General features: G+C 42.2%; 2 protein-coding genes across 4 annotated transcripts; both read left to right on the top strand.

Annotated features, from left to right (window-relative positions):
* Positions 1-8,108: 8,108 nt before the first annotated feature.
* Positions 8,109-11,053, top strand: LOC125506878 (uncharacterized). Of its 2 annotated transcripts, none has more exons than XM_087525310.1 (4): positions 8,109-8,380; positions 9,389-9,498; positions 9,615-9,759; positions 10,506-11,053. In XM_087525310.1, exons 2-4 carry the CDS (start codon positions 9,461-9,463, stop codon positions 10,770-10,772), a joined length of 450 nt encoding a protein of 149 aa, XP_087381436.1. In that variant the 5' UTR covers positions 8,109-8,380; positions 9,389-9,460; the 3' UTR covers positions 10,773-11,053. The 2 variants fall into 2 exon arrangements, with proteins under 2 accessions (XP_087381436.1, XP_048527547.2); XM_048671590.2 differs by having other exon boundaries at positions 8,110-8,380; positions 9,452-9,498.
* A 3,375-nt stretch (positions 11,054-14,428) lies between these two features.
* On the top strand, positions 14,429-26,497 carry SAC9 (sacI homology domain-containing protein / WW domain-containing protein). 2 transcript variants are annotated; one of them, XM_048671589.2, is made up of 12 exons: positions 14,429-14,821; positions 15,006-17,003; positions 18,065-18,172; positions 18,422-18,592; positions 19,503-19,745; positions 19,857-20,306; positions 20,694-21,467; positions 21,785-21,982; positions 23,128-23,565; positions 23,644-23,877; positions 25,282-25,573; positions 26,078-26,497. In XM_048671589.2, exons 2-11 carry the CDS (start codon positions 15,033-15,035, stop codon positions 25,561-25,563), a joined length of 4,869 nt encoding a protein of 1,622 aa, XP_048527546.2. In that variant the 5' UTR covers positions 14,429-14,821; positions 15,006-15,032; the 3' UTR covers positions 25,564-25,573; positions 26,078-26,497. The 2 variants fall into 2 exon arrangements, with proteins under 2 accessions (XP_048527546.2, XP_048527545.2); XM_048671588.2 differs by having other exon boundaries at positions 15,000-17,003.
* Positions 26,498-27,691: the final 1,194 nt, after the last annotated feature.

The raw sequence follows: 27,691 nt of genomic DNA, 5'->3' as shown, positions 1-27,691 counted from the left end.
CTTGTGACTACTACACCAATTAGTGAGGAAGCTAATGATGATGATCATGTAACTTCAGATCAAGTTACTACCAAATCTCGTAGGTAAACCAGAGTAAGATCCGCACCAGAGTGGTACGGTAATCCTGTTTTGGAAGTCATGTTACTAGACCATGACGAACTTGCAAACTATGAGGAAGCGATGATGAGCCCAGATTCCGCAAAATGGTTTGAGGCCATGAAATCTGAGATATGATCCATGTATGAGAACAAAGTATGGACTTTGGTTGACTTGCCCGATGATCGGCAAGCCATAGAAAATAAATGGATCTTCAAGAGGAAGACGGACGCTGATAGTATTGTTACTATCTACAAAGCTAGAATTGTCGCAAAAGGTTTTCGACAAGTTCAAGGTGTTGACTACGATGAGATTTTCTCACTCGTATCTATGCTTAAGTGTGTCCGAATCATGTTAGCAATTGCCGCATTTTATGAAATCTGGCAAATGGATAAACAAAACTGCATTCCTTAATGGATTTACTAAAGAAGAGTTGTATGCTATGCAACTAGAAGGTTTTGTCGATCCTAAAGGTGTTAACTAAATATGCAAGCTCCAGCGATCCATCTATGGACTGGTGCAAGAATCTCGGAGTTGGAATATACGCTTTGATAAGTTGATCAAGGCATATAGTTTTATACAGACTTGCGGTGAAGCCTGTATTTACAAGAAAGTGAGTGGGAGCACTACAGCATTTCTGATAAGTATATGTGAATGACATATTGTTGATCAGAAATAATGTAGAATTATTCTTTAAAGCATAAAGGAGTGTTTGAAAGGAGTTTTTCAAAGAAAGACTTCGGTGAAGCTGCTTGCATATTGAGCTTCAAAATCTATAGAGATAGATCAAGACGCTTGATAAGTTTTTCCAATGAGTACATACCCTGACAAGATTTTGAATTAGTTCAAAATGGAGCAGTCAAAGAAAGAGTTCTTGCCTGTATTACAAGGTGTGAAGTTGAGTAAGACTCAAAGCCCGACCACGGCAGAAGATAGAAAGAGAATGAAAGTCATTCCCTATGCCTTGGCCATAGGTTCTATAAAGTATGTCATGCTGTGTATCAGATCTATTGTATACCCTGCACTGATTTGGCAAGGGATTACAATAGTGATCTAGGAGTAGATTAGTGGACAGCGGTCAGAATTATCCTTAGTGAAATAAGGATATGTTTCTCGATTATGGACGTGACAAAAAGGTTCGTCGTAAAGGGTTACGTCGATGCAAGTTTTTGACACTGATCCAAATGATTCTAAGTCTCAATCTGGATACATATTGAAAGTGGGAGCAATTAGCTAGAGTAGCTCCGTGCAGAGCATTGTAGACATAGAATTTTGCAAAATGCATACGGGTCTGAATTTGGCAGGCCCGTTGACTAAATTTCTCTCACAAGCAAAACATGATCACTCTTTGGGTGTTAATCACATAGCGATGTGAACTAGATTGTTGAATCTAGTAAACCCTTTGGGTGTTAGTCACATGGAGATGTGAACCAATCACATAAAGATGTGAACTATTGGTATTAATCACATAGCGATGTGAACTAGATTATTGACTCTAGTGCAAGTGGGAGACTGAAGGAAATATGCCCTAGAGGCAATAATAAAGTTATTATTTATTTCCTTATTTCATGATAAATGTTTATTATTCATGCTAGAATTGCATTAACCGGAAACATAATACATGTGTGAATACATAGACAAACTTAGTGTCACTAGTATGCCTCTACTTGACTAGCTCGTTAATCAAAGATGGTTATGTTTCCTAACCATGAACAAAGTGTTGTTATTTGATTAACAAGGTCACATCATTAGTTGAATGATCTGATTGACATGACCCATTCCATTAGCTTAGCACCCGATCATTTAGTATGTTGCTATTGCTTTCTTCATGACTTATACATGTTCCTATGACTATGAGATTATGCAACTCCCGTTTGCCGGAGGAACACTTTGGGTGCTACCAAACGTGACAACGTAACTGGGTGATTATAAAGGAGTACTACAGGTGTCTCCAAAGGTACATGTTGGGTTGGCGTATTTCGAGATTAGGATTTGTCACTCCGATTGTCGGAGAGGTATCTCTGGGCCCTCTCGGTAATACACATCACTTAAGCCTTGCAAGCATTGCAACTAATAAGTTAGTTGCAGGATGATGTATTACAGAACGAGTAAAGAGACTTGCCGGTAATGAGATTGAACTAGGTATTGGATACCGACGATCGAATCTCGGGCAAGTAACATACCGATGACAAAGGGAACAACGTATGTTGTTATGCGGTCTGACCGATAAAGATCTTCGTTGAATATGTAGGAGCCAATATGGGCATCCAGGTCCCGCTATTGGTTATTGACCGGAGACATGTCTCGGTCATGTCTACATTATTCTCGAACCCGTAGGGTCCACACGCTTAAGGTTACGATGATAGTTATATTATGAGTTTATGCATTTTGATGTACCGAAGGTTGTTCGGAGTCCCGGATGTGATCACGGACATGACGAGGAGTCTCGAAATGGTCGAGACGTAAAGATTGATATATTGGAAGCCTATGTTTGGATATCGGAAGTGCTCCGGGTGAAATCGGGATTTTACCGGAGTACCGGGAGGTTACCGGAACCCCCCCCCCCCCCGGGAGCTATATGGGCCTTAGTGGAAAAGAGAAGGGGCTGCCCAAGATGGGCTGCGCACCTCCCTCCCTCCCCTAGTCCTATTAGGACTAGGAGAGGTGGCCGGCCCCCCCTCTCTCTTTTCCCCCTCCGCGAATCCTATTCCAACTAGGATTGGGGGGGGGGGGGGAATCCTACTCCCAGAGGGAGTAGGACTCTCCTGGCGCACCACCTGTGGCCGGCCAGCCTCCCCCCTCTAGTCCTTTATATACAGAGGCAGGGGCACCCCAGAAACACACAAGTTGATCCACGTGATCTATTCCTTAGCCGTGTGCGGTGCCCCCAGTCACCATATTCCTCGATAATACTGTAGCGAAGTTTAGGCGAAGCCCTGCTGCTGTAGTGCATCAAGATCGTCACCTCGCCGTCGTGCTGACGGAACTCTTCCCCGACACTTTGCTGGATCGGAGACCGGGGATCATCATCGAGCTGTACGTGTGCTCGAACTCGGAGGTGCCGTAGTTTCGGTGCTTGATCGGTTGGATCGTGAAGACGTACGACTACTTCCTCTACGTTGTGTCAACGCTTCCGCAGTCGGTCTGCGTGGGTACGTAGACAGCACTCTCCCCTCTCGTTGCTATGCATCACATGATCTTGCGTGTGCATAGGAAATTTTTTGAAATTACTACGAAACCCAACAGCTATCAGGACAGGGGCTGCCACATTTAAGCCCAAAGAAGCACCCAAAGCTGCCTCCAAGCCCAAGTCTGCACCAAAGAGAAATACAAGGAGCATACCTGCAACTGAGAAGAACAAGGCCCCAGTGCCTGAAGCTGCAGAAGAAGATGATGAAGAGCAAGTACTCAGAAAACTCAAGCCCAAGATCCCAGACCACAACGATGCTCATCCTGTGGCTGAGGATATGAAGCTCAGGAGAGACTCAGGGCTCAGGAAGTGGAGAGAAGCAGACCCGTATGCTTCAAGGAGAAGAACTGCTGTGGATTACAGATTTCACACTAAGGAACAGCAGGACTTCTATGAGACAGTGCTGCTTGATAAGAAGCCAATAGTCTGTGATATGAGATGGGTTGACTGGCAATACATCAAGGACAACGAAGAGCACTACCCTGGAGTGCAAGACAGCTTTAATGCTTGTGGAGTTGCAGACTTTGTTGGGCAGAAGCTCACAAAGTGGAATGAGGAGCTTATCATGCAATTCTACTCCACAGCACATTTTTATCCAGATGGTAGGATAACTTGGATGTCTGAGGGTACGAGGTACCAATCTACAGTTGCTGAATGGGCTCAGCTGATCAATGCCCCTGAAGAGCATGAGGATGACTTGGATATCCATGCCAAGAAGAAGATGGATCATAACTCAATGTCCAATATGTACAAAGAAATTCCAAATGAAGCTCTTGAAACTTTCAAAATGCTAAGGACAAAGGATTGGCTCAAGCTCAAAAGCTCAAGACTCTTCATTTTATATTTTAGTGATCCAAGATCACATTGAGTCTTTAGGAAAAGCCAATACTATCAAGGAGGGATGAGGTGTTGCTTAATGAGCCTCTTGCTTCATGTGCTTAGTGATATGCTCCAAAACCCTCAACTACTTTCCCATATCCACATATGACCTAAACCCAAAGCCAAACTCGGTCCTACCGATTCTTTCTATCCGGCGCCACCGAGTTTCACTTGTCATAAGCCACTGCCAAACCCTAGCAAATCGGTTCTACCGATAGGGATCTCGGTTTCACCGAGATGGGATTGCAAACTCTCTGTTTCCCTTTCGTAACTTTTCGGTCTCACCGAAAGAGCGGATCGGTCCCACCGAGATTGCAATGTAAATTCAGTGTTTCCTTTTTGTAACTTTTCGGTCTCACCGAAAGAGCAAATCGGTCCCACCGAGTTTGCCTGACCAACTCTCTGGTTAGCTAATTAGCAAAATCGGTCTCACCGAGTTTGTGTAATCGGTCTCACCGAGATTACGTTATGCCCAAACCCTAACCGTATCGGTCCTACCGAGTTGCATGTCAGTCCCACCGAAAATCTCTAACGGCCACTGGGTTTACCTTTTCGGTCCGACCGAGTTTGTTGATTCGGTCCCATCGAGATTGGAAAACTGTGTGTAACGGTTGGATTTTGTGTGGAGGCTATATATACCCCTCCACCTCCTCTTCACTCGTGGAGAGAGCCATCAGAACACATACACAATTCCAACTCATATGTTCTGAGAGAGAACCACCTACTCATGTGTTGAGACCAAGATATTCCATTCCTACCATATGAATCTTGATCTCTAGCCTTCCCCAAGTTGCTTTCCACTCAAATCTTCTTTCCACAAAATCCAAATCCTATGAGAGAGAGTTGAGTGTTGGGGAGACTATCATTTGAAGCACAAGAGCAAGGAGTTCATTACCTACACACCATTTGTTACTTCTTGGAGAGTGGTGTCTCCTAGATTGGCTAGGTGTCACTTGGGAGCCTCCGACAAGATTGTGGAGTTGAACCAAGGAGTTTGTAAGGGCAAGGAGATCGCCTACTTCGTGAAGATCTACCGCTAGTGAGGCAAGTCCTTTGTGGGCGATGGCCATGGTGGGATAGACAAGGTTGCTTCTTCGTGGACCCTTTGTGGGTGGTTGCTTCTTCGTGGACCCTTTGTGGGTGGAGCCCTCTATGGACTCGCGCAACCGTTACCCTTCGTGGGTGGAGCCCTCCGTGGACTCGCGCAACCGTTACCCTTTGTGGGTTGAAGTCTCCATCAACGTGGATGTAGGATAGCACCACCTATCCGAACCACGGGAAAAACATCCGTGTCTCCAATTGTGTTTGATTTCTCCAAACCCTTCCCTTTACATTCTTGCAAGTTGCATGCTTTACTTTCCGCTGCCAATATACTCTTTGCATGCTTGCTTGAATTGTGTGATGATTGCTTGACTTGTCCTACAATAGCTAAAATCTGCCAAGGACTAAAATTGAGAAAAGGTTAAGTTTTTATTTGGTCAAGTAGTCTAATCACCCCCCCTCTAGACATACTTTCGATCCTACAGAGGGAGGGAGTTTTAGATGTTATGTCTTCACAATGTTAGCTGTACCTGCATGGCCATAGAGTATTAGTATCTCAGTTCATTATCTTCTGATAATGATGCTTGCAAATAATTTGCAATCTCCATTGTTGTTAGTAGGATTTGTAACTAGGTATCATTGAGCTACTAAAATGATATAGGTTTTCAGTCTGATGGTGTCTTAAATCACCACTTGCAAAGATTTGTAGGTAGTATAGTCACTTCATGTTGTACTCAGTCTCGTAGGAAGTGAGGTATCATTGAGTATTTGTTTCGCAACCTGCAGATTATGTTTGTCCTTTCAAGTTATGTTTCCATGCTAAATCCAGTACAGGGCTATAGTTTCTCTTTTGGTATTCATGTTATCAAGATATTTGGCTTATTTGAGTCCAAGCAAAAGGAAATTGATTTGCCAAGTTCTTTCTCGATTAAGTTGTTGTACTATTGAGCCAAAACCAGATAAGCAAGAAATTGGCCAGTGATTTTATGTATGGATTTGGTTTACATATATTTCAGGGGGGAATTGCACAACAAGAAACTCCGTTTGATCATTATAGACGCAACTATTTTTTTGAGCTTTGTAAACAACTAATTTTGTTGTTCGTCCAGGAGCTATACTTTAGTTTTGATTGCACAAGATAGCAATGTACTCAATATTGTCAAAATAATCTCATTTTTGCACTTCATGCAATCTCTTAAAAATTACTAACCAAACATCCCGCAGCAAGGCGCGGGGTTTCATCTAGTTTTAACTATGTACCTCTAAAACTCCACAACCAACAATTCTCTGTATCAATTATGTTTTCATTTATTAGTTTTTGCCAGTTGGGTATACGAATCGATGTTTTTGTTGTGTGTTATTTTTGTAGGGGCTTGGGCCTTATGTGGTGACGAGTACGGTATTGCGCCAACCGTATAAAGATTAACACAAGCCACTTGATTGCTTCAACGTGACAAACTTCAACCACAAGTGCTCGGTAACATTTTCCAATATGAACCTTGCTCAAATAAGTTGTGAAGCGCTAGACATCGATACCATTGTCCACCTCCATCCTCTAGTCACACCCGCCCAGGAATACCCTGCGCCCATAATAATCACCATTTCTCCATCCCTAGTGTCATGTCGGTGGCGCCAATGTACCTAACAACTACACAATGAATCTTCAATGATGTGTTGATATACTAGATGGGTGTACCCATCGGGTATGGATACTCTCATTGGATATGGGCACGAACATTGGATTTGTGCCAGATGGGTATGGTATGGGTAAGATTTTATACTCATGAGAAACATGGGGATTGTACCCGCACCATAACCTACGACCCATTGCCATCCTTACCTATAAGAGTTTTTCATCTTTAATGTTTAAAAACATCAGTATTTTTTAATTACCTTGACATTTTATTTGAATTTATTGTTCATAGTGGCAGCATATGAGCTCGGGGTTAGAGTTGGATTTTCGGTAATGGGACCTAAACAATTTTTGAAAATGGACCCTTTTTGTACTAAAATCTTGTCCATGGTGCTGCATGGAACATGCATCATAGGTAATCATCGATTTTGTCGATGGGGATTGGTGAAACCTTCCTTTCCCTCTACCCCGCTTGGATTGTCAAGTTTGGTACTGCAAAATTTACACCAATTCAAGTAGGCCTTGGCCGGCCCTATCATCTATAAGAGTATGCATCTTAATGATACGGAACTGAGAAACCGAACATAGCTAACCGGTTCATACGGTTTTTTTCATGCCATGTTATGAAAAATCCAAATTTTGCAAGTGCCTAGAGTATTTCATCTTCGATTTATAAAATTCAGATTTTAATGAATTTTCCTGGCATTTTATTTGAATTTACTGTTCATAGGGGGGGGGGGCGTATGAGCTTGGGATCCGAGTTGGATTTTGGTAATGGGACATAAACAATTTCTGAAAATGATCCTTTCTTACTATTAAAATCTTGTCCGTCATACCTCATGAAACACGCCGCGTGGGTAATCGTCGATCTGTCAATGGGGAATGGTGAAACCTTCCCCGCTTAGAGCGCCCGGTTTGAGCACGCAAAATTTACACCACTTCAAGCAAGGTCTAGCCATGTCCTCTATAAGAGTGTGTGTGTCTTAGTGATACGGAATCGAGAAACCGAACATAGCTAATCGGTCCATACATATTTTTTTTCATGCCCTGGAAATCCAAAATAAAACATGCCATACGTCGGATTTACTCTTTTTTTAGTGTAGTATACGTCGGATTTACTTTTTTTAGGCAAGTACGTCGATTTACTAGATGAACAGATACTGCACTCACATACATTTTTTATTTTTTTTTGAGGGGATGCACTCACATACATGACCCGGTTTCGGTTCAGAAAAAAAACCAACACAGCCCAGCCTTCCTACTTTTGTTTTCTGTTCTGCGCGCGGCCCAGCAGCCCAGCTCCCGAGCCCCGACCGGCTCTCCCCTCACGAGCCAGCGACCCCGTTACGGCCTCGCCGGCGGCGGCGCGCTCGCTGGCCTGCCGTCACTCCATCACTACCTCGCCTCCAGCTTCGCCCCGCCATCAGGCGCCTGGCCTGCTCCCCCTCCTCTGAAGCCCGCCCCCTCGCCCGCCCCCGGCTCCCCGACGCCCAACGACCGCCGGCGCTCCCCACTCCCTGCCCCGCCCAGCAAAGCTACAGGTAATAAATCGACCGCCACCACCCCTGACCGGTGAATCGCTGACTGCTGTCGATGCGCTCAAGCATATCCCGGTTGGTATCGATGGCGCTTGCTAATTTGGCCTGTCTTCTGCGGATGGTGTGGAGTTTTTAGGGGCATTTCTCGACCTGCGGCTAATCTTTCAGGAACCACGAAATTTTGTTGCTGTTGTGCATTACATGAATGTGCAGTTCTAGGTGGATTACGGCTAGTCTTCAACAGCCACCAAGAAACAAGTCTTTGTCATGCACGCACGCACGCTTCCTGCTTGCAGTTATGCCGCATAGGTCACAGAGAAGCGAAACTGAAAACCAATTGTGCTGTTATATGCATAAAAGGCGTGGCGGTCATGCTGAGGCGAGTGCTCTCCGGTGCCTTCTCCTGCGAAGTCGTGCCCTGTGATGTGGGGCCAGGCGGCATGCTTTGCTCTTAGGCACAGCTCTCTACTTATGCCGTCGCAATTCGCTTGGTTTTGTTTCTGTGGTGTTTAAACCGGGAGCTCTGCTTGATAGCACCATGGTACTCTATCGTGTTATAAGAGTTATTGACTCTTGGCAGAGACCTACTCATCACATGGGAATTATTTCTCAAGGACCGAAAATCCACATTTAGAGAGTATAATCGGTATGAAGAATCTTAGCCATCAAGTAGGCAAACAGAGTTCAAAGTGTTGTTGCCTCAGGTTTTGAATTCCTGCCAACTCTGGTTAGTTTTGTACATACTGAAACAGTTTATGTATACCGAAACTTGACTTATTTACCTAAATGAACTGACAGAATTGACCGAATGTTCAGGCCTACTCATATATATGTATAACACCGTAACCAGTTCTGCAATTCATAGGCTAATTAATACTTCGTAATTTCTGTTGATCTTTTCCTTCTTTTTACTATGCTCAGTTCAGGCATCAATCTTTGGAGTCTTCTGGTATCATACACGTTCCTACCGCATATTATTCCCTCTTATGTTTCGAATAATTTCACTCGTAGGCACCTACCCGTTCACAAAAAACGCTGCATCGAAACCCTCCTCACTTTTCTCCTTTCCTGCAGGTGAACGCGATGCTGCGCAGCTTCCCCCAGGCCCGTCGGCTTCTCAAGTAAGCGAGCACGACGAGCTTCCCATAGCTGGCTCATCCTCTCTACAGTTCTCTTTGGCTTGTCAACCGATTGATTCTTGGTGATGTCTCTGTTCTTGTTGATTTGTGGGGTTCAGGAGGCTGGGTTTTGAGAAGGGGGACGCCTACTTCTTTAAGCAGATGGGCAAGGGCATGCTATGCACATACGCGCTTTTTGGCGCTGCGTGGTTCTGGAATGAGACATCGCCGCTTGGCTGGTGGACGCTCAAGCCACGGCCCAAGGTATGGCTGGTGGTGACCTTTAATTTATTTCTTGGATGGGGCAGACATGAATTGCTGAGGCCTTTTGTTTTGCTGTAAGATATGTGTTCAGTACAAATAAGTTCATCCTGCTGTATGTTCTGTTTCTGGAACTATGGTTCAGAGCTGCCAATAGATACTGTCCATATAGTGCATACTGTGACTTGAGACATTAATTGATCCAGCAGTGTCCATTCTATAATTTCGTTGTATGCGACGCTTGCATAATTGCAGCAGTATACATAGACTAAAACTGATTTGCATCCATGAACTGCCATAACCGGTTGCTAATTAAAGCATAGGCAGCAGCATATTAGACGCTTGTATTATGCTTATGAGATGCAACTCAGACAACCTTTATATGGGGATTATATTTTGTCTGCAAATATTTCATATGTCTCGTTAGGATTTACTGAAATAGTTCACATTTTCGGTCGTCCAATATCATCAACTAATAAGCACTCCTTAAGTGTCACGTTGAACACTGAAAACTTGAGACAATATGAAAAGGTGCTTAAGTCTATCGGGTTATATTACGCGACACCAAATGTGGCACGCTTGGCGCCATATGATTATCCATAGTGATCACTCAGAGGAGGTGAATCTCTATTCCGCAAGATTGTTCAAAACCGCACGGAGCACTCTTTTTCGCCAATGCTAATCTTCCTTTAACCTGAGTGTTCAATTTATATACTGTTGCTCAAAGCTCTGTCGAAATCATTTGCCAGGAAGAGAAGGAGATGGCGCATCTGTATGAGCGCAGGGAGTTCCCGTACCCGGGCGACGAGGAGGCGGTGGAGGAGTTCATAAAGAGCGGGGGTGCCCTGGGCACGACGATCGGGCCCAAGGGGTTCGCGGACGCCAACATGGACTCGGACAACATGCAGAAGCAGCTGCAGTCCAAGAAGTTCGACCAGGAGGCGCGGAAGCTGTGGTTCCGTATGCGCAACGAGGTGGTGCAGGAGCTCCAGGAGAAGGGGTTCGACGTCGAATGAAGATTAGTTTTATTCCCATGAAAGAAATGGGGGAAGGCATCGGCTTGATTAAGTATTTTGCATTGATAAGAGTAGAAGAAACATTTTCCTGGGATAAAGTTAGATGTATCCAAGTTCAGTGCAAGCCCTTTTTTCTCGGTGGAGATTAAGTAAATCCTGTTGCATCCAGGCTTGTATTCCTTTCCTCTGTCTTTCTTTGGGATTAAATAAGCTGTTTTCCTTGATTAAACAATTAATCATGGATTAATCATATATATTGAGACGCCGGTTTAATATTTTAATTTGTACTTTGCCGATATATCGAGACAGCTGGAGTACTAGGTTCCTGGTGATTAAAGCATAGGCAGCAGCGTGTCATTAGATTAAATCAGATATGGGGTTCTCTAAGCATATGTGGAATGTCAGTTATCATGAGGCGCAGCGGAAGCATATGATAAAGATGAATGCATCCATCTTTTTTCTTTAAACTGTCTGCTGAGCTCATAATGCTTGCATCTGCCTAGTGTTCTGCTCAGTGCGTGTCAGCCTTTTATTTTATCCTCTTTTTTTTGGAAAATGACTCGGATCTATCTACTACTTACTCCGTCCCACAATGTAAGGCCTCTTTTGGTTCATAGGATAGGAATATCATATGAATAGGAAAATCATAGGAAGTGAGGTGACATGCATCTCACTTCTTCCTATAGGGAAGGAAAGAGATGTCACTTGATTAATAGGATAGGATTTTTTCCATTGAGTCTAGGCTAACTTTTTTTCCCTTTTGAAATGTGAAGAATTGATTCCTATCCTATATAGGAATAGAAATCCATTCCTACAAACCAAAGGGCTACATAGGAATTTTTCTTACAAAAATCGTATCCTCTAGAAATCTTACAAGATTTCTTCAAACCAAAGGAGGCCTAAGACCATTTTTAACACATCACCGAGTATTAATGTTCACAAGAAACACAAACCACCCCAAACATAATAAAAATTATAAAGTTCACCAGAAACACAAACCACCCTAAACATAATAAAAATTACATCAAACTTTTAGGGGCAAGTGTCGCACGGTTGATAAATGAGATTTGGACCAAGCACGGCACGACGACGCCAACATTATTTTTCTTCCACATCAATCCTTTTCATTCAGTTACGCTGCGTTGGGATTGACAATGGGAAGTGGTTAGGGGAACAGAGATAGTTTCGCTGGCAGATTTCCGGTGAGAAAGCGAGGACTGTTGAGTTGGCAGATTTCTTAGTGACAAGGAGTGACCATTAAGTAACCAAGTGTGGGAGGTTGGGTCAGGAGGAGCAGAGCAGATCACATGACCAGTGTTCTTCAGTGCATCTTTGTTTCCACACGAAACACATTTCGCGCGTGTCGAGCACACATCCATGCTTGTCATCGGGATGTGCGTTTATTTATTTATTTATGATTTGATGATCGTCATTTATAGCTGAAACTAAAACTCCAAACTCATGAACTAAACGAGTAGCACATGACTCGGTTCGCTATTTTGACGAGCCGAGCCAAGCGGGGCTAGTCTTGCTTCTTATCATAAAGAGCTCTAACGAGTCGAATCCAGCTGACTCAAATTTCAGGCCTATTGTCACTGGTTGTTGCTTGTTGCGACTGCCTTATTTTGATATTTGTTCGCGCACGCACACGTGACCGTGTAACCTCGGCGTCGGGGTAATACACCGCAACTCACGCCGAAGGAGACCCGACCGAAAGCGCGGTATGCAGGCAATCTGGTGGGCACTTTTGTAAACCCAAACCCCCACACGCCTAGGAGGGACCCTGTCTGGACGCGCGGCGGCTATGGGCTGCCCTAGTTCGACTTGATTGCCCCTAGGGCCTCGTGGCTCGCTGCCCTCCAAGAAAAATAATGAACGAAAAACGAGAAGAAAGATACAAGGAAGAGAGATAAAAAGTAGATGAACACGAAAAAGTAGTAGATTGATTTGTTCCATTGTGTGTTGTTCAATCGGTCGCCATCCCTTAGATATATAAGAGGCTGCTAGACTTCCCGTGCAAGGAAAAAGCTTGGATTCATGTTCAAAATCCTAGTCAAATTCGGATTGTTTTGTCCGAACTTTTCAAAATTGTTCGGTCTAAAACTAGTTGCACCTTGCAGGTTGTTTTTGAGATGGTAATTGATCTCGGATGGAAACGAGCCCAAAAGCAATTTCGATCATTTCGACGAGACGAACAACTTTTATGTTGAACTTTTTTTTTGATTTAATGCCATCTTGAGGTGTATTTGGTCTGTTTTCTGAACTCTGCAGCAGACAAATCAGAAATCCGAATGATTATCCCCGGAGTGTTCGACCATCTATTGCAGCCGCGCATTTTCGACTCTAACTTTTGCATGTGACCTTGAATTAAGATGATTTTTATATCAAAAATGACCGTTTCGATGAGACGAAAACATAGATTTTTTCTTTCATATGAGGCTGCCTTGGAGGCGTTATTCGTTGAACAATACTCTAAGTGCTAAAATCTTATTACTTTGAGCACAGTTTCGGCCGTTAATGACCCAAACATTTCCTCTTTTGGTTTATATGATAGGATTATCGTAGGAATAGGAATTTTGTAGGAAATGAGATGACATGTATCTCAAATCTTATGAGTAGGAATAGGAAACGAGATGTCACTTGGTTGACACCAAAGGAATTTTTCATTGAGTCTAGGCTCATTTTTATTTTCCTATGAAATGTGGAGGATAGGAACCAATCCTATGTAGGAATAGGAATCTATTCCTATGAACCAAAGGATTCTAAAAGAAAAAAAATCCTATAAGAATCTTATCCTCGAGAATTCCTATGAAATCTGTCATCTTGATTCTTTGGAATACAAAGCCCAGCTGTCCTCTGTCGACTGGGTCGTTTGTTTAGTACTAACTACTTACTAGTAATTAACTATAGGAACGAGCGAGGGTTTGCAGCATCGTTGTCGCCAGGAATTTTTTGGTCCCCTCGCCTCCGGCTGCCATCTTGACGTCTAGAGATGGGGAACCTCGCATCTTTAGAATACTACGGTCTTCGTCATCGTCTAGTAATCATCGTATTCTGTCGTTCTTTTGGTGATGCCATGAGGTTAGAGAGTTTTCTGTCCTCGCAGATCCGATTTACTCGGATCTGATGAGTTTAGATTGGTGTGTCGAACTTTTTATGTTGGTTTGATTCTTTGTGAAGTTGAAGTGTTTCATCGACATCATGGTGAAGATTTTATGATCCGACGTCCTGCACTTCTAGAGGATCATTCCCTGCCCAAGCACGTTCACCGATCAAGGCTTCCATCTTTTTGGATGGGCAACTCAAGGTGCTTTCAAAAACCATTATTGGTAATGTTTGTGTGGGTGAAAGAGTGACAACATTTGTAACCTTTTTATCGAAGTCTTTGGAGTATTTTCTTCTAACAGAGATTGATGCAGCGAAGATGTTTTCAAGAGATTTCATTGTAATTCTTAGTCATAAGAGTTACTTTGTATTTTTTTGGATTTTAAATTCAAATCAGTGTACCTGTAATTGTTATGAGCATGAATAAAATTGCTGGTGTTTTTCTAAAAGAAAAAACTTACTAATTAACTCGGCTTGACCAAAGTGAGAAAGAATTAATACGTACTGTAACTCGCAGGCAGCGAGAGAGAGTAGTCGCCTATTCATACTCTCCTTGTCCTCTTCTTCCTTCCTTCCTTCCTTCCTTCCACCACTTCCTCCTTGAAGCTTCTCGTCCTCTCCCCTCCTCTCGCACCGCCGGAGGGAGGCGCCGGCCCCTCGCCCCGTCCGGCCGCCGGTAAGCAACCCCAGCCTCCCGTCCCGATCCGCCCCGGCGCCGCGCCTGGGCCGGCCAGATCGCGGGCGCGCCTCCCGACTCGGATCTGCCCGGTTCCTCGGCCTCGGTCGTCGCGGCTCGCCGGGCGTCTCCTTCGTCCCCGTCGGATTTGGCCGCCGGGCTCGCTCCGTGTGCGGGCTGGGCTGCGGGGAGAGGAGCTTCTCTTCTCGCCCTAGGCGTCGCCCGCGTGGCCTGCCGACTCTCCTGCTCGACAACGCCATCGCATAGGGTATTTTTTTTTTTGCCTGTCTCAATCCTATACCATGCGGTCTGTGAACTTCAGGAGCATATGTGCAGATCCACTGTGTATTCACTGTCTCAATGCCAGATTGATCGAATGTTGGCGCCATGCGATTTCGAGATCCACCACCGCGTCACCACCACTAACAGCAGTTTATTTTGTGCAGAAACAGATCTTGGGGGGTTGACCCGAGCCCTCCATGGTGCGCGGCAAGTCCGACCGGGGGGACACGTCGGTGGTGGTCGTCGTCTTAGAGACAAATGAGGTGTACATTGTGGTGAGCCTGTCGACAGCAGGCGACACACAGGTGATCTGCGTCGACCCCACCACGGGTGCGCTGCGCCACCAGGGGAAGCAGGGGGAGGACCTCTTTGATTCCGAGGCGGCTGCTCTGAAACACATCACCAACGGGTCGAGATTCTTATCCAAGAGTACCACATATGCTAAAGCCGTGCTGGGCTATGCCGTGTTAGGGAGTTGTGCTCTGCTTCTCATTGCAACGCAGCTCAGTGTGACGGTCCCACGGCTACCTGGAGGCGGGTGTGTATATACCGTGGTGGAGAGTCAGTGGGTAAAGATTCAGCTGCAGAATCCTCAGCCCCAGGGAAGTGGAGAGCTGAAGAATATCAAGGATCTGGCTGATCTTGACATTGATGGCAAGTACTACTTTTGTGAAACGAGGGATATCACTAGGCCGTTTCCAAGTCGGATGGCTATTCAGGAACCAGATGAGGAATTCGTGTGGAATGCGTGGTTGTCAAGGCCTTTCAAGGACATTGGTTTGCCGGGGCACTGTGTCATTCTTTTGCAGGGCTTTGCAGAGTGTCGCAATTTTGGAGCTACAGGGCAGCAAGGTGGGCTAGTTGCTCTCATTGCACGCCGTAGTCGGTTACATCCTGGAACCCGCTATTTGGCTCGTGGGCTGAATGCATGTTCTGGCACCGGCAATGAGGTGGAGTGCGAGCAAATTGTTTGGGCCCCTCAAAAAGGTGGGCAAGTAATACCTTTTAACTCGTATATCTGGCGGCGTGGGACTATACCAATATGGTGGGGTGCAGAAATAAAGAATGCTGTGTCAGTTGAGGCTGAGATTTATGTTGCTGATGATCCTTACAATGGGACCTTGCAATACTACCAACGGCTGGGTCGAAGATACGGTAGTAAATCATCTGAAGTCAATGCTACGAGTAAGAAGAAACCTGGAATGGTTCCCATTGTGTGTGTTAACTTGCTAAGATATGCTGAAGGAAAACCTGAGACAATTCTAGTTGAACATTTCAAAGAATCTCTGAAGTACCTGAAGTCTACCGGCAAGCTTGGAAACACCTGGATTCAGTTGATAAACTATGACTGGCATGCCACTGTGAAGTTAAAAGGGCAACAACAGACAGTTGAGGGCCTCTGGAGGCACCTTAAAGCACCAACAATGGCCATTGGCTTCAGTGAAGGGAAATACTACAGTGTAAAACAGCAGCTTAACGAATGCAAGGGATCAATTATCTGCAATGATGATGGTGGGTTCTGTATGGATAATATTCAGAATGGTGTGGTACGTTTTAATTGTGCAGACTCTCTTGATCGCACCAATGCTGCTAGCTATTTTGGGGCGCTTCAAGTTTTTGTTGAACAGTGTAGTCAACTTGGTATTTCCCTTGATATAGATGCTATGTTTGGCTTATCGGCAAGCAGAAATTCTGAGTATAACGGTCGGAGTGCTCGTTCTTTGCCCCCTGGATGGGAGGAACGCTTTGACTCTGTAACAGGTAAATCATTTTATATTGATCATAATACACGTACTACCTCATGGGAGCATCCATGCCAGGAAGCTCCACATAAGCGCTGGAAGAGATTCGATATGACATTTGAGCAGTTCAAGAGCTCAACAATGCTTGCCCCAGTGAACCACCTTGCTGAAATTTTTCTTTTGGCTGGTGATATACATGCCACGTTGTACACTGGCTCAAAAGCTATGCACAGCGAGATTCTAAACATATTCAAGGAGGAGACTGGAAAGTTCAGTAAATTCTCTGCTGCTCAGAATGTCAAGATTACACTGCAAAGAAGGTTCCACAATTATATGAATGATAGCTCTCGTCAAAAACAGTTTGAGATGTTTCTTGGATTGAGGCTATATAAGCATCTCCCATCCATCCCAATTTTCCCTCTCAAAGTAGGTAAACTTATTCATTATCAGCATCTTATTTACAAAGTTCACTTTACCAATCTTTATTTCAGTTATGTGTAGGATAGCCGGTTAGTCAATTCTCTGCATGAACTATCCAAACATGCTATTCTAACTTAACTAGAACTTCTAGAATACATTATCAGTTTCCGCAATTAGATCGAAACAATTTGCTAGTTAAAATGCAGATTTCCCTGAGTAGTTGACTTAGAATTTCCCTGCACTGTTGTTTGAGAAAAGAATTCCATGCACTGTAATGATCAGATTTAGCGACATGCCAATTGATAATTTATTTCTACTCCCTCCGTTTTAAAATACTTTAAGTTCTTTGTCCTAAGTTAAATCTCTTTAAGTTTGACTAAGTCCATAGAAAAACATACCAACATCTACGACATCCAAGTAGTTTCATTAGATTCAACATAAATATATTTCCATACTATATATAGTTGATGTTGTAGATGTTCATGTTGATATATTTTCTATAGATTTGGCCAAACTTAAAGATGTTTGACTTTGGACAAACCTAGAACTTCAAGTATTTTGTAACGGCGGAAGTACTTCTCATTTACACCACTAACCAGCAGTGCATTTCCCTTCAACGCACCCTACTCTTATTTTGCAACTGAAGGGAAATCCACTGCTGGTTAGGGTGAAAATAAGATGTACTTCCTCCGTTCCAAAATAGCAAGGTTCACCAGAGTTAGAGAAAACTAGAAACTCATTCATAGGGAAGAAATCGTTGATCTTAAACTATATCTAGAATTTAAATGCTAGTAATTGTTAAGTTTTTTACTAGTCTATAACTCAAGAGCCAAGACAGCTGTCTAAGAAGAATTTTTATTCATTGGCTTAATACTGTTGAAGTGTATATGTGAATTGCCTAGTCCTTTCCATCAGTTCGGACTTCTGGTTTTGTTGGCTAGTGCATGAAGCTTAACTTGGTATCGGAGCCTAAGGTCTTGAGTTCAAGTACTATCGAGGCCATCTGTTACTTTTCTTAATTTTGACTTTCATCTTTGTGTTGAACATGCTTGATGTTGATAATTCAGGTACTATCAAGACCATCTGGATGCATGTTGAAACCAGTTCCTTGTATCACTCCAATGGCTGATGGTGGTTCCAGTCTTCTCAGCTTCAAAAAGAAGGATATTGTTTGGGTATGTTGCTTATTTATATAGTTCCTTTTGAGTAATATATCCTGATAGTGACCTGATTTATTTGAATTGGGGGATAGCTATGGTGTATTAAATACTTCGTCCCTAACAAATCCCACCACTCACATGGAATATGACTAGTTGATGTCTCGAAGAGTCTGAAACTCTGAATTGTGTGATATAAAAACATGTGGAGTACTTAGTCACATCTCAGTGTTTCCTATAACATTCTAAGGTCTCTTGATCATGCAGGTATGCCAGCAAGGTGCAGACTATGTTGAGCTTTTTATATACCTTGGAGAACCTTGTCATGTTTCTCAGCTTCTTCTTACTGTTTCCCATGGGGTTGAAGATTCTTCATATCCAGCTACTGTAGATGTCAGAGTTGGCTCCAGCATAGATTCCCTTAAGCTTGTTGTTGAGGTTTGTCTTCATCTTGCTGTTATATTCTTAATATTTTATTTTATGCCAGGTAGGCTCATTAATTTCGCTTTTCATAGCAAGATGGCTCACTTTTAGGTTTAGGCTTGATGAACTGACATGTGTACAGTGTCAAGACTGGGTGAACTGGGAACACATAAAAAAATGCAGTCCTTGCTAACATTGAGCCTCATCAGATGCGCCACTCAAGTTTTTGGTTTATGCCAACATGCTATGTTGCAATCCAAGGCCTAATCTGCTGTGTAAAAGAGATAATCTTGTGATTTACTTTCCTTTTTCTGTTGCATAAATTAATTGTATTTAATTTAGAAATGTAAATATAGGTATCATACGAACTGGTACGACCTGATAATTACATACTTTGGACTCTCCGATAGTAGCAAGGTCCAATCAGAAGCACAATTGGGACGGACAAACACAAAGTCAAGCCCAGCTAATCTGAGCATGGCTTTGATTTTGGCTAGCATCTATTGCGTAGATCCTGTAATTTCCAAAAACTACTCTATTTCTGTACCTATTATAGGTTAATCTGTGCGCATGAGCCCATGCTCAACGCTCGTGATACTTTTTTATCTTCATCAGTTTACTTGCTACTCTGACCTTTCAGTATGTGATATTTATTTCTGTATGAATTCCAATTAAAGCACGTGGATGCGTTGAACTATTCTTAATGTTTGAGGAACTCTTTGTTTTAAGGCAGTTTTTTGTTTTATACTATCTGAATCAGGGTAAGGCGATCTGATACTATACGGTGCTTATTTGCTGCATGCTAGCTCTTTGCAGTTTACATCTTTTGATCAAACGATTACATTTGTTCCCTGCTGCTGCTTATCTTTTTGCAAATCATGTGTAGCCAGCTAATGTGTAACTAACTGCAAGTTCACTTGTTTAGGGCGCTTGCATACCCCAGTGCTCGAATGGGACAAATTTGTTGATCCCTCTCACTGGAAGAATTCATCCAGAGGACTTGGCTGTTACAGGCAATAGTGCTCGACCGGACGTTCAAGAGAGCACTTATCTTCCGTTGTTATACGACTTCGAAGAGCTGGAAGGAGAAGTGAACTTTCTAAATCGGGTTGTCGCATTATCTTTTCATCCTTCCCCCATGGCGAGAACAGCCATCACACTTGGTGAGGTAAAAGTTGACAACCATCTGGATGTTGATGTATTAAGAAGCAGCTCTTAACAATTGAACTATTTCGCCTCTGTATATTTATTTTATTAGATGAGTAATCTTCTGGAACAGATTGAAGTACTTGGTGTTTCTCTTCCATGGGTGGATATGTTAACCAATAGCAAAGGTGTTGCTCAAGCTTTGGAGCTCCTCCATGAAAAAGCATATACTCCCTGCGATCTAGCTTTGAAGAATATTGCAGATTCTTCCTCTCCTGGTAATGATGTTCACGGTAGTGAGAGGAGTTATACTAGAAGTTCACCATCAGTTCAACCTGGTGGTTCAGGAAATTTTGTGGATTTTCTCACGGGTGATATTGACGTACCAAACCAATCAAAAATCACTGGAAATACATCTTTTGGTAATGAGGATCAGACAAACTTCTTTGATGATGAATTTGACGTCAACCCTTTTGCCACTGCATCAGAAGAGCCTGTTCCTGAAGTCAATAACCATGTTGAAGATTGTGGCAGTACACAGTTTTATCTTGAGTTTTTGGAGTCACTTTCTCAAAATAATAAGGTATTCCTTACAAAATTCATTGTTGTTCTTTTCCTATCCTCTAGTTCATTGATAGATTTTCCTTAAACTGGTGTTGAGCTAATTTTATTTACAAGTAATATCTGAAATTGGTACTCATCCAATGGTGGTTTATTTAGAAGGTTATAGCATCTAGAAATGACTTGACTGAAACTGAGAAAAGGCCCTGCCAACTTATGATTATGAGGTCATTATATGTACATTATATATTGGACCTGGCACTGCTTAGTTGCCATGCTTTATATACTCATCCTGTTCTCATTAATGATTACCTATTTCTAACCAAGAAAAAAAACTATTTTATGAACAGATTTGTTTATAAGTTTAAATGAGGATCTTAGAGATGTAAACTCTTATTCATCTTTTCAGGGAAAGAGCCTTAACTTTGAACAAATGATGAAGCTTGAAATAAAACGTCTTTATCTTGATCTTTCTGCTGCCGAAAGGGACCGGGCATTGTTATCGATTGGTGTAATTCCTGCCACGGTAGATCCAAATCGTTCAGTTGATTACTCTTACCTGTTGAAGTTATCCAGCCTTACTGATAAGCTAGCATTGCTGGGGCATTCTGTCTTCGAGGATCGTGCTAATGCTTCAATAGGGCTTGAAAAGGTCAATAGCCATGCTGTAGACTTTTGGAATATCAGTGAAAATGGTGAATCATGCTCTGGTGGGGCATGTGAAGTCCGTGCTGTATCTTCGTTACAAGCTTCAGCTACTAGTGGAAATACATCACTATTCGTGGAGTGTTCCCAGTGCGAAAGGACAGCTTGCAAGGCTTGCTGTGCTGGGAAAGGGGCCTTCCTTTTGCTTGGCAACACTTACAGAGATCTGAAGATATATGGTGGGAATCAAGGCGGTGGCTATTCAGCCCTCGCAGATAGTTCTGTGTGCAAATCATGCTGCAATGAGATGATCAAACAAGCACTGTATGTCGATTATGTCAGGGTTCTTCATAGTATGAGAAGAAAAGGTCGTGCGGAGAAAGCAGCACTGAAAGCAGTGAATCAGGTCTGCCAACTTGAGCCCAATAGAATATCGGATTCAGTACATAGTGTTCAATCTGGTCTGAGACAATTGAAGCAGCTCCTTGATGATGAAGAGTCTCTTGCAGAATTTCCACATGCAAGCTTTTTACATACGGTATTCTCCTCGACATTGTTCTATTAACTTCTACCCTTTACTGTCTGCTCGGGTGCTGCCACTTTGTACCTATATAACTCTGCTGCATCTGCAATACTGTTGCACATGGACCGTGGAAAGACACTAGACACTCAAATGCACTACCCTTGAGCCTAACATTATCTTTTCAAAATAAATCTTTTCTTTTTGTCAGAAGCTATATCGTATTGTCCCTGCTCTGTATTGCTTTGCCAGAAGCTGTATCGTATTGTCCCTGCTCTGTATTGCTTTGCCACAGGGTATTGCTTTGATTCTGCCGTGTTGTTTTATTTTTCCAGGTAGAAACTGCTGATGACTCTGCTCCACTGTTTTCATTGCTGGCACCACTTGGTAGTGGAGTGCACAAGTCCTACTGGAAAGCTCCACAAGGCAACACATCTGTGGAGTTCCCGATTGTTCTTGGCGGTATATCAGATGTTTCAGGAGTTGCAATAATTGTCAGTTCCTGTGGTTACTCAACATCTGATTGCCCAATTGTAAGATGTACTTCCGATCTTGGTTCTTTTTTCTGGGATCCATGGTTTGTCTACATTAGTATAAAAATTATGTTAGCGAGATTGTTATAAATGGGAACTCCTAGATATACAATTTTCTTGGTAAATTTAACAAAAAGGGCATTTAAAACGAAGTCACTGAAATCATTGTTGTCTTCAGTGAAGAAGTCCTATATAGCTTAATCAAATGCATTACCTTTCAGAGCAAGAGAAGGAAAACATTTTCCAGCTTTATTCATGAGCGAGCTCCATGTTGATGCAAGAGAAATAATGCAATAGTATTCTCTTCCTCTCCTGAATTTCATTATACCAAAACATATATAGCAGTTGCCTTAAGATACTTCACGCTTAGCTTGGTTATTTCATGCACTATGAATCCAAGAAATAGGCAAAGGAGAAACACACAAATTGGAAAAAAAATCCCAATGTTGCAGAGTGGATGCACAAATTCTATTTTCGTAGCTAAAGTGCTCAGTTTGGGCATTGCAACTAATAGTTGATTTTTTATGGGATGTACTTGAAGTACTTTACATCATTTAAGCTTGGAGATGTCTGCATCACTTGACCCTTTGACATATCTGTGTACCTTGATAGTAGGGAGCTGTTATTGAACTGATTATTGCTTCTTGTTTCTTGCTTCTATACTTCTAAACAAAGTATAAAAACTCTTCATTTGCAGTAAATTGCTAATTTTACTGTCAGTTCTTTGTAACTTGGTATTTTGGTTGTTGAGTATGTTCCGTGCTTACTTCATAATTGCTCTTTAAGCACTTCAACGTTTGACAACACCATAATTTGCTCTTATGCTCTTACTATCAGTTCTTTGTAACAACAGTCGCAATCTCTGCAAATTTGTTTTCATGGCTGTGTGGACACCACCATAATTTTATGACAATGACATGTTTTTTTGTAGAACTAACACTGATGCAAATTATCTAGTTTGTTGACGATATCCTGGTCTGAAATTAACAAAGTGTCCTAGTGCTGTAGACATCTTTTTCATGTGGCAGAGTTAGCTACCTATGTAAACAAGAGTATTTGAACTAGCCAACTGGCTAATTTCATTTCCCCTGTTTCATATAGCGCAATATTGACCTCATATGCTGATAATTGTGCTGCCTGTGCAGGTGGAGATATGGGCTAGTAATAAAATACAGCGAGACGACCGCACATTCATAGGAAAGTGGGACGTGCAAAGTATGATAGTGTCATCTCCACAGCTTTATGGACCAGAAAATTCGGGTAGCTTGGATGAGGCACCAAGACACTTTAAACTACACTTCCCAAATCCTATCCGCTGTCGCATAATTTCAATAAAAATGACACTTCCCCAAATTGGTTCTAGCTCAAGCAAGTTTAATGAAGACTTTAGTGATCTTTTATCATTGGATGAAAGCTCATTTATTGATTCCAAGGCAAACAATTCACATAACTCATTTATCCATGCAAAAAGGATTGTTGTTTTCGGTAGCTCTTTGCCCAAGGAGATGGGTCCTGACACATCTATGGCAATAATGAGGATGAGAAGTTACGTAGATGGATCACCATCGTTTGGCAGATTTAGGGTAAACCCTGTCTTTTTACTGAGCACTTTTCAGCTCTATTTCGAACTATGGCTAAGATTTTCCCCTCCTATTTTTCAGATTCCGGTTGAGGCTGAGAGGTTGAGAGACCACGATCTTGTTCTTGAGCAATATCTCTTGCCTAATTCGCCTGGAATAGCTGGATTTCGCCTTGATTCCTTTGGTGTTATAAGACCTCGAGTAACCCATTCACCTCTGCCATCAGAGTTAGATATGAAGGAGTGTTCATTGATACGTATGGAAGATAGACACCTAAATCCTGCAATTCTTCATATACAAGTCACAGTTGTTAAGGTAATAAGGCACTGGCTATGTGGTCAAGCTCACTTGATTTAGCGACTAAAATTGACACTTATCTGGTTCTTTTCCTCTCTTTGTATTTTTGTCTTTGAACCATGGGAACTTTCATGCTTGTGTAATTTATCACTTCCTATTCTGTCTTTACAGCATTCTCATCGTTCTTGGAAACTTTTTTGGGGGTGAAAAGGTTAAGGAAGTCAAATTTTGATGTTGTTAAAAATTGAATTCGAGATTTAATTAGGGTCTTTTAGGATTGTAGAATTCTCATAGCACTGCAATTCATATGAGTCTTTCATACAAATGTCTTTTGGATCAATGTAATGGTGCTACCAAATTCCTATGGATTTGTTTCCTATGCCTTAATTCCACAGGAACTTTAACACCACTCCAACCTCTTTTATACACACTAGGTTGCCTAGGATCGAGGTCATTTACCTGTGTTCTGCCATGCGACTATCATCTAATTTTCCCGTGTTTTGCAATCCTTTGCACTTGGATTCCTGCCCCGAATTCCTGTGTTTTTCATTCCTGCAATCCAAAGAAAGGTAACACTAGCAACTGGAGCTTGGCCAGTTCCAGTTTCTCAGCCAATAACCTCATGTTCCTTGGAACCCTGATATAGCTATCCCCTGATTGAACATAATATCATAGTAGTAAGTTATATGGGCATTGCATGTGAGAGCTCAGTTAATCAAAGTATGACCAAAGATTGAAAATTTTGAGGCACATGCATGAAGTATAAGATGCAGGTTTAATTCTCCCAGTCCATTCAATCAAAACAGCTCAGGTAAAATACATCAAGCACGTTACCCATGAGGTGTCTCTTGTACTGCAATTTTTATTAGAAAATAATGAGGACATCTAGTGCTGCATCTGCAAAGTAAATGAGATTTATGAAGGTACATCCATAACCTTGAACACAAAGTAAAGATTCTGTTCGAAAAAAGCTGGGAGTGAAGAACAATGTAGAAGTGTGTTCTCTGAGGTTTGTGCATAACATCTAAGCCCAATCATAGAACCTTATGGACATTACACATGGTAGAATCGGATGTAGTGAAGAGAAAATCCAATGGCCTGCACAAGTCGGGTTTGCCACCTCTGCACCATCGGATCGGCTTAATCCAACTGCCGATATACAAAGTTTTTCGTATGCTATATAGAGGTGTAGATATAGATATATTTTGGTTTGACTGGGAAACATAATATCGTAGCTGTCAGCTCGTCTATGTGCTGCTGCTCTTTTCAAGTTTGTTCCTAAAAGTAACCAGTTTTTGCGGCATGAAATTGTTCCTTGAGGGTTTGAGAAGCCTGTGGCTGAACTCTCTAGATAGATATATAGTTTTCTCTTTGCCAATTTTGTATGTTGTGTGCATTCAATACATACGTTTTTTTCTGCAGGAGTCTGGCAAGCTGGTTGTAGAGGAATACCGTCTGCCGGAAGTTAAAGCAAATACACCACTGTATTTTGATTTTTCGGATTTGCAGCAAGATGCCCGTTGTGTTATCTTTAGATTACTTGGAGATGTCACTGCCTTTGTTGATGATATTGCTGAGATTGATGGGTTAAGCTTGCGGAATCTTCCTCTGGCTTCTGGATTGTCTTTGTCAAATAAGATCAAGCTGTACTACTACGCTGATACCTATGAGATGGGAAAGATCGGCAGTCTCTCGGCAGTATGATATATACAAGGTGTGAGTATATGACAACCTGGCATTTTAATTGTTATATATTATAAGCAGTCATTTGTTCGAAGCCTATTTTTGGTAACTTGCACCAAGTTTAAGTACTGTACTTTACCGGTTTCTACTGTCTTGTTTAGCTGACATGGGCGTTTAGAGTTTTTTAGCCAGAACAGATTGAAAATGAGAACAATGCAAGTATGGGCTGCCTCTTCTTCAACCATCCACCCTCTTTATTCCTCTTTGCTTCCCCCCCCCCCCCATTTCCTCTACTGTCTAACTCTATCTACTTCCATTGTACACAAATTAACCAAGTAGGAACAATTTTATTTTGTTGAATCTGCTCTATTACTTTTATTGTAGGAACATTTTTATTTTGTTGGTGCATGATGCACACACAAATTCAGCAGGTCATATTTTTGTGTCGAATGCTTGCATTCTTCAGTCTAGTGCATGTTCTTTCTTCTTGTGCATAATGAATACTTTTTCTAATGTTTCATTTACCTATTTATAGGTTGTACATGCCATCATGAAGTGATTCACGGTTGGTACATATTGGTGTTGTAAACTAGTATTATTCCTTTGTGTCGGTGTGGTAGGCGGCGATAACTACAGCAGTGCAGTGCAGCACAGCACGATACCACAACCAAAACACACAAGAACTTGAGAACGTTCTGTTTGTGCGATACAAGTTGAGGACCCTGGGGATATTAACTATAGTATTTCTTTATTTTTTTTCTTGTTTGTAGAATGTCGGTAAATCAAAGATCCATTTGCTTTTGTAGGATGTTTGAAAATTCAATCTGATTGCCACACTTTTGATGCTGCCAGTTACAGTTTGTGGATGCGTGTATGGAATCTGTAAAGGATCAAGTGCTGAATTTTGTACGAGGTCTTCTTTACTGACAAATATTTTGAGCACTGATTTTTTCCAGTTACAGGTTCACTTGTATGTTGCACTTAATTTGAACAACATCTTAGGCTAAGAGGTGGGCCAATATTTCAGCGTCACATTGGCGGTATTCAATTTATAGTATTATGATGTTTTTCTGCTATGCCCATAAGTTATCTTTGAAGTTGGAGCAAATAAATGTCTTGAATCCCTTTCACATGTGAACATTCAGAACTTTAATATTTTTGTTTGCTCTAGTAAAAGCAAAGGTCAAATGAAAATCTACTTAGCATAGCCAGGCCGGATTCCCTGGTTTTACAATGATGAACATATTGGGAAGATGGTGGCGGACGTCCTGGTTTCCTCTCCTTGTCCTCATCGCCGTCTACCTTCAGCATCACAATGTAGGCCTAAAAATGATGGAAGATCCGTCTGATTTCTTGGTTTTTGAGAGCTTCCAGATGGTTCTCATGCCCATGAATACTTGGGGATCCAAGCGAACGAAGATGATAAGGCATGGTATTTGGGTGAAAACTAAGCCAAACCATCGCTAGTGGCATGGGAGGAAGTATATGTAGTACATGCGGGGTTAAGGTTTGTATTGTCTTTTGTAACTTGGTTGTATGGTAGATAGGCGACTGATGACTCTATGAAAGGTAAGATGAATAAATAGAGCTACTGATGGTGAATGGTACTCCCTCCGCCCCGAATCACTTGTCATGCAAATGGATGTATCTAGAATTAAATATACATTTAAATACATTTATTTATGTGACAAGTAATTCGGGACGGAGGGAGCACCTACTTACGCTAGCTTAGGAATAAGGTGCAGGGGACTCTTCAAGAGAAACATGTATCCTTCACCTTATATCTAGAGTTGTAGTTCTTGTAGAGGATAATAACAGCTGGCAATAGAGGAGTAATTATGAGTTTGTGATGTGGCGCGTGTCTATATTAATCAATCGTGTGTTTGACTAAAACTTTGAGTTGAGTGAACTGCATGAACCACCGCTTTTAGGATCGTGTAAAACCACACATTCCAGTATAATGATCAACACACGCCCAAAATCTCATATTTGATGGCATACCTAACAGACATGGCCCACACGTCAGGCGCCATGTGGCATTGATCTCCTTTGATTACATCAGGTGTTGTAAACTATTATTCATGGGTGTCGGTGTGGTAGGATAACTACAACAATGAAGTGCACCATGATACCCCAACCAGAACCCACA

The sequence above is a fragment of the Triticum urartu genome, chromosome 5A (genome assembly GCF_056163025.1).
Source record: "Triticum urartu cultivar PI428250 chromosome 5A, HENAU_Tu73, whole genome shotgun sequence".
NCBI lineage: Eukaryota > Viridiplantae > Streptophyta > Magnoliopsida > Poales > Poaceae > Triticum > Triticum urartu.
Note: the sequence above shows the minus strand (reverse complement) of the source record. Positions and strands in the feature narration are given on the sequence as shown.